Below are 7,683 nucleotides of genomic sequence, written 5' to 3'. Positions count from 1 at the left end.
CACAAGCCAATCCAAGCCTGTCCTGATATCTTTTACCTCACTTCTTCGTTTTCCCGAGCATTCTCAATCGTAGCCAGGTCTGTAATAGTGTGTTCTGCAATAAATCTGGGCATCCAGCCAAGTCACTTTATTGGTAATAAAAGTATACGTTCTGTGGCCTGGAGGATTTGTATCTACAATAGAGAAAAATAACTTACTTTTAGAAAGAATTTGTAACACTAAGTCCACTGTTGTCACAGTATTAAACTGCAGAAATAACCAATAACATAATAGTAATTTTCTACCGTTGAAGCAAACAAACTGTTTTTAATCCACAGCGATCGTCTAACCATTTTCCATTAACAATATATAAACAACAATTTCTTCCCGTGCTTTTAGTAAAAGTTTTGGCTCATTGTAGGCCCAGTTTTGGTAATCAGTTTCTGACGTTGTACCAGTTGCTGACCATCTCCAGGAGTTTGAATCGTTGCCCATAACTCCCTTCCAGGATTTCGGGTCATCAGTCAGTCCAATCCACGACCACAAGGTGCCCAAACTCGGTCTGTTTAACCTGGTTAAGTCATCAGCACTCTCAATGGTCACCAGATCAGTGTAATTCTCTCTACAGTAACGCTGAGCTTCGTTCCAGTTCATTGACAGGTTGACATAGTGGAACTCATACAGGCGCGTGTCAGAGCAGGTAGTGACGCCAAATCCTAAGGGTTGATGATAAAGGGCATATTTAGATGTAAACTGTAATAATCATGATTGGAACAGTTGATCTGAATATTGTAAGCATATACAGTATAGTGTAATATGTTCTTATGTAATGTATGTAGGCTACATTTACAGTATACATACTGAATACTTTAGACAGTGTACATATATATATATATATAATTAAATACATACATACATAAACATACATATTTGTATGGGCTAGATATATATGGCAACATATGAAATTATTCCAATTTCTAACATGTTTCATAAATAATTTTTACAATTATATTTTTTAATTTATATGACATATATTTCATATATGGAAATTCAATATCGGTACATATATTTGTGTATGGGCAATCCTATCTTTATGAGTGAGATATGGGTAACTTTTAGTGAAGAAAAAGGTTTTTCAAAACTGAAGATTTTAAAAAGAAAATTCGAATGAACGCTGCAAGGCTTCCTGTTTGTCTTGCCGCTATACTTAACCCTCTGGAGTCCATTTTGATGATTTTTTTATGCATTCATTTCTGTCAGACGTTTTAAACTGTCCCTAGCCAACATGCGTTGTATCCTTTTTTTTTTCAGCACAAACTTCGCTGACATATGTAAAAAAAAATTAAAAAAAAAGAAACTATAATACAGTCTATTTACATGTTAAAGGATTTTATTACAACTTATGTTTGTGCATTTTCCTTAAAATTATAAATCATGTAAATCATGGAAAATATTAACAATTCAGATTCTGCTATTGTGTATGAAAGTCCCACATCAGCACATTCAACTGATTTCCTCAGCTTGTCTCGACATGATATAAAGTTGATATAAAGTTACTGTAAATAAAACAGTGGCCACGGACTCCAGAGGGTTAATACACCTCTGACATTCTACACAAAATTACGAATAAGGATGGTCAGAGGACTTCAAATGACTTCACAGCTGTATTATGATGGATATGAACGGAAAAACCAAAAACAATCAACATGAAATTAAAGCAATCAGAACTCTTACCAAAGAAGACAAAAATCAAAAGCCCTGTACAGTCCATCTCTGAGTTCACTGAAAGTAAAAAGAGAAAAGGAAGACATAAAAAAGTAGTAAACAAAAAGAAAAAGAAAGTATCAAGCACTTACCAGGACAGCAGACATTAAAGCAGAAATCCACCTTTAACAAAAGCATACATACAACACATGCTATATTTTGAAAAAGCTTGATCATGGTTTTACACTTGGTCCAATATTTATAAAATAACTGTTGTGGATTATAGGTGATGTAAATTGTATTTAATAAATGTAAATATATTTCTGTTGTGTTTCAAAGGCATTTTAAAAAATATCAAAATTACTGAGTGAAACGTATGTAAATGATTCACACTGGGAAACTTTGAGTTTGTTAAAAGGTTAAATTCCACAACATAAAACTAAAATAACAATAATAACAATATACATTTGAAGTTGATAAATTTGATTAATATTCTAACTGATGGCACATTCATTGTAATAGTAGTGAAAGTAAAAACAAAACATTTGATCAATTTGATTGAGAATAATAATAATGATAATAATAATAACAAAGAGAAAATAGAAAATATACTCACATGAAACAAATCCAGCATTTGAAATGAAACAGAACAGAAGAAGGAGATGTCTGCTCCCCTCTCTGAGAAGTGTCCAGTGATGTGCTGAATTCTATTATACTTCTATTATAATCATATTTAAATATTCAAATCAGGAAAAGGTAACTTCCTATACAACCATAATTTATGTTGTATCATGTTGAGGAGTTTGCTTTATCTTTATCTTTCTTTTTTCCCTGTTCTTTGGGTTGAATCTTTAAAAAATGTTGTTAAAAATTGTGCTTTTGACATCAGCCAAAAGCTGCGACAGACTTTATACTTTATTCCTCACATAGATAATAGTACAACTCTCTGAACTAGGTGGGTTTCCATACATGTATTTTTATTAGCATTTTATGTGCATAAAAAACACAGTGGAGTGAAAATGCCAGAAATTTTAGAATTATTTTTGAAATATCCCAAAAACTTTTGTGTGACTGAGGTAAAAGTTGGTGTAATTGTTAAAAGCAAAATGTGACAAAATGTGAAGATGGAAACAGATTTATAAGGCAAATAAATCATGACATACACAAAGCTTGTGAATTAAAAGACAACGGCAGATGAAAACAGATCTGTGTGGAGCAATGAAGAAACTAACGTTCTTTAAATTAATACACAAATGTTTTTATTTGTTTTTCATCCATCAAGGTTTGACCCGGACTCTTTCAATGAACACCACCACCACTAGTGGATTGAAACACACAGTATTTTGCATTTTCTAAATTTGCACTACATTTTGATGGAAACTGACTTTTGGCTGTAAGTATCTCTCTCAACTCTGAGTTTAAAATCTAAACTTGCTTTATTGTCAAAGAAAAGTTATATTATGAAAACTAACTAATTTCCTTGAGGTTGGAAATGCAACAATACAACAAGTCTTATCACTCAGATCTGTAGGTAAACATCTGCCACCACAATAAGACTGTGTGAGACAATAATGTGGCATCAGGACTATATTTAAATAATCAAATGAAGAATGCGACAACCGTCATTTTGGTCAAAACATGACGATAAGCGACCAAACATTTCCCTGTAACACTGCAATGATGTGCTCTCACGTTCACATTCACACACTAACATTATATGGTACAAGCTTGACTATGGTTTTAGACTTGATCCAATATTTATAAAATAATTGCAGTGGCTTATATGATGTAAATTGTAATTAATAAATGTGAATATATTTCAGTTGTGTTTCAAAGGCATTTAAAAAAATATTCCAATTACAAAGGTTCTTCAAGTACGAGCATGTGACCTCACAAATGTTGTGGAGGAACTCAAAGGCTTTAAAAGAACCCATAATGTAATGAGCCAAGAAAACACCTCCATTACAGGTATTTACAGTGTTGTTACTATTACACAACAAAAACAACAGTTTGTGTCAATTTATTGTTAAAATTAACATGATCTCATCTGAAATTACTGTTGGCCCATTTTACCTGATCACTGTGTTGTACTCCAACTCATATAATTCCAAAACAATTATATTTTTTCACATTTTTTGAATTGATAAATATTCAAGAGTTATAAAGGTATAAATATATCATTAGATCTCATGCATACCTTCTTTGATGGCCTTTTAAATAATTGACCAAAGAGTGGCCAATTTTAGTTGAATCCACCTGACCCTTTGACATCATTGGTTTCCAGCCTGCTGTTTAGTTACTTTAATATATCATTAGATCTCATGCATACCTTCTTTGATGGCCTTTTAAATAATTGACCAAAGAGTGGCCCATTTTAGTTGAATCCACCTGACCCTTTGACATCATTGGTTTCCAGCCTGCTGTTTAGTTACTTTTAAGAAGTGCTGGTGCATGTTATTCTATACAAGAAGATTAGTGAAGATTATAACATGTTCTGTTTTACAGTGGGACTAACAATACAGTATCTGATCTAACAAAGTCATCTAACTACATTATTTTGGTTTCCTGCATTGTGTCTTTGTAGCTTGTACAAAAACATAATCAATGATATTTCACACTGACTTGTCGGACTCTTCCTCTTCTTTCCTGGGTCGAGTCACCCACCTCAGTTTGACGTCAATCCCTGAAGCCTTGAACTTGTCACACATCTGAGAGGGAATAGAGGAAACATTAGAAGCTTCATAAAAGCTTACAACTAATCAACTGCAGAGTCGACAGTCTGCTTCCTGTTTACACCGGCTCGCACATGCTCACCGTGATTGCTCATGTATGTGTGTTTTTAGGTGTGATAGTCTGGAGATCGCCATTTTAAAATGGAAATGTAGTTGTGTGGACGTAGCCTGAGCCCCGAAGCCTACGGTCTGATACTGTGAACTGATCAGATGAACAGACAGAAGTTCTGATACCTGAGATTTAGTTGTGTAGAGGGAGGAGGGAGTTTTACCTGCTGGAGAATCTGGTCATTAACAGCAGGATCTGAAAGGTCAGCAACAGTCTGAATCTTCATCTTCACCATGGTCATCTTCACCCTCAGGTCTGTACAGTCCAACAAACATATATCCACAAATCAAGGAAGGAAATATTATTGTGTTGTGAAAAATCAAAGGAAGATTGAGATTCATGTTTTTTTTTCACCTTTACGGCACCAGAAGGAAAATTTAGAGTTACAGTCGCGATCAACCCAACCGTGGCCTGGACTTTCAGCAGCACAGTGCTTGCCACCACCATTGTTATTTGGATGTCCATGTTTCCAGTTTCTGAAGTAGCTGCTTCTCTTGTCGGACCACCTCCATGGTTCTCGGTACAAGCCAATCCAAGCCTGTCCTGATATCTTTGACCTCACTTCTTCGTTTTCCCGAGCATTCTCAATCGTAGCCAGGCCTGTATAGTGTGTTCTGCAATAAATCTGGGCATCCGTCCAAGTCACTTTATTGGCAATAAAAGTATATGTTCTGTGGCCTGGAGGATTTTTATCTACAATAAAGGAAAATAACTTACTTTTAGAAAGAATTTGTAACACTAAGTCCACTGTTGTCACAGTATTAAACTGCAGAAATAACCAATAACATAATAGTAATTTTCTTACCGTTGAAGCAAACAAACTGTTTTTTAATCCAACAGCGATCGTCTAACCATTTTCCATTAAAAATATAAACACATTTCTCCCGTGCGTAAGTAAAAGTTGGCTCATTGTAGGCCCAGTTTTGGTAATCAGTTTCTGACGTTGTACCAGTTGCTGACCATCTCCAGGAGTTTGAATCGTTGCCCATAACTCCCTTCCAGGATTTCGGGTCATCAGTCAGTCCAATCCACGACCACAAGGTGCCCAAACTCGGTCTGTTTAACCTGGTTAAGTCATCAGCACTCTCAATGGTCACCAGATCAGTGTAATTCTCTCTACAGTAACGCTGAGCTTCGTTCCAGTTCATTGACAGGTTGACATAGTGGAACTCATACAGGCGCGTGTCAGAGCAGGTAGTGACGCCAAATCCTAAGGGTTGATGATAAAGGGCATATTTAGATGTAAACTGTAATAATCATGATTGGAACAGTTGATCTGAATATTGTAAGCATATACAGTATAGTGTAATATGTTCTTATGTAATGTATGTAGGCTACATTTACAGTATACATACTGAATACTTTAGACAGTGTACATATATATATATATATAATTAAATACATACATACATAAACATACATATTTGTATGGGCTAGATATATATGGCAACATATGAAATTATTCCAATTTCTAACATGTTTCATAAATAATTTTTACATTTATATTTTTTAATTTATATGACATATATTTCAAATATGGAAATTCAATATTGGTACATATATTNCTTTAGACAGTGTATATATATATATATATATATATACATATATAATTAAATACATACATACATAAACATACATATTTGTATGGGCTAGATATATATGGCAACATATGAAATTATTCCAATTTCTAACATGTTTCATAAATAATTTTTACATTTATATTTTTTAATTTATATGACATATATTTCAAATATGGAAATTCAATATTGGTACATATATTTGTGTATGGGCAATCCTATCTTTATGAGTGAGATATGGGTAACTTTTAGTGAAGAAAAAGGTTTTTCAAAACTGAAGATTTTAAAAAGAAAATTCGAATGAACGCTGCAAGGCTTCCTGTTTGTCTTGCCGCTATACTTAACCCTCTGGAGTCCATTTTGATGATTTTTTTATGCATTCATTTCTGTCAGACGTTTTAAACTGTCCCTAGCCAACATGCGTTGTATCCTTTTTTTTTTCAGCACAAACTTCGCTGTAAGTCTGACAAATTATAAACTGCTAAAAACCCAAGATATATAAAATATAACACAGGCCCCTGTGAAAATGTTCATATCTTTAGTCATAATCAATTGAAATATTATTATAGAAAAGCTCAAAGTTGTAAAAACTATTGTTTTATCATTTGTACACATCAATATAGTTGACATATGTAAAAAAAAAAAGAAAAAGAAGAAACTATAATACAGTCTATTTACATGTTAAAGGATTTTATTACAACTTATGTTTGTGCATTTTCCTTAAAATTATAAATCATGTAAATCATGGAAAATATTAACAATTCAGATTCTGCTATTGTGTATGAAAGTCCCACATCAGCACATTCAACTGATTTCCTCAGCTTGTCTCGACATGATATAAAGTTGATATAAAGTTACTGTAAATAAAACAGTGGCCACGGACTCCAGAGGGTTAATACACCTCTGACATTCTACACAAAATTACGAATAAGGATGGTCAGAGGACTTCAAATGACTTCACAGCTGTATTATGATGGATATGAACGGGAAACCAAAACAATCAACAGGAAATTAAAGCAATCAGAACTCTTACCAAAGAAGACAAAAATCAAAAGCCCTGTACAGTCCATCTCTGAGTTCACTGAAAGTAAAAAGAGAAAAGGAAGACATAAAAAAGTAGTAAACAAAAAGAAAAAGAAAGTATCAAGCACTTACCAGGACAGTGAAACGAGTGAAACGTATGTAAACGATTCACACTGGGAAACTCTGAATTTGTTAAAAGGTTAAATTCCACAACTTAAAACTAAAATAACAATACTAACAATATACATTTGAAGCTGATAAATTTGATTAATATTTTAACTGATGGCACATTTATTGTAATAGTAGTGAAAGTAAAAACAAAACATTTGATCAATTTGATTGAGAATAATAATGATCATAATAATAATAAAGAGAAAATAGAAAATATACTCACATGAAACAAATCCAGCATTTGAAATGAAACAGAACAGAAGAAGGAGATGTCTGCTCCCCTCTCTGAGAAGTGTCCAGTGATGTGCTGAATTCTATTATACTTCTATTATAATCATATTTAAATATTCAAATGAGGAAAAGGTAACTTGTTATACATCCATAATTT

At 33.3% G+C, this 7,683-nt stretch overlaps 1 protein-coding gene across 1 annotated transcript in view; it reads right to left on the bottom strand.

Annotated features, from left to right (window-relative positions):
- The window catches only part of LOC111231560 (macrophage mannose receptor 1-like), an 8,841-nt gene extending 1,667 nt beyond the window's left edge, over positions 1 to 7,174 (bottom strand). The window contains exons 1-6 of the mRNA XM_022758706.1: positions 7,135 to 7,174; positions 5,330 to 5,734; positions 4,879 to 5,217; positions 4,688 to 4,779; positions 4,306 to 4,391; positions 435 to 550 (exon numbers count right to left, since the gene is read on the bottom strand). Coding sequence (XP_022614427.1) covers positions 435 to 550; positions 4,306 to 4,391; positions 4,688 to 4,779; positions 4,879 to 5,217; positions 5,330 to 5,734; positions 7,135 to 7,171 — 1,075 coding nt within the window. The 5' untranslated portion in view covers positions 7,172 to 7,174. The remainder of the gene's footprint in view (positions 1 to 434; positions 551 to 4,305; positions 4,392 to 4,687; positions 4,780 to 4,878; positions 5,218 to 5,329; positions 5,735 to 7,134) is intronic.
- Between the last annotated feature and the right edge of the window lie 509 nt (positions 7,175 to 7,683).

The sequence above is a fragment of the Seriola dumerili genome, unplaced genomic scaffold (assembly GCF_002260705.1).
Source record: "Seriola dumerili isolate Sdu_G_001 unplaced genomic scaffold, Sdu_1.0 BDQW01000306.1, whole genome shotgun sequence".
NCBI classification, from domain to species: domain Eukaryota; kingdom Metazoa; phylum Chordata; class Actinopteri; order Carangiformes; family Carangidae; genus Seriola; species Seriola dumerili.
This window is presented reverse-complemented; position numbering and strand designations above follow the sequence as displayed.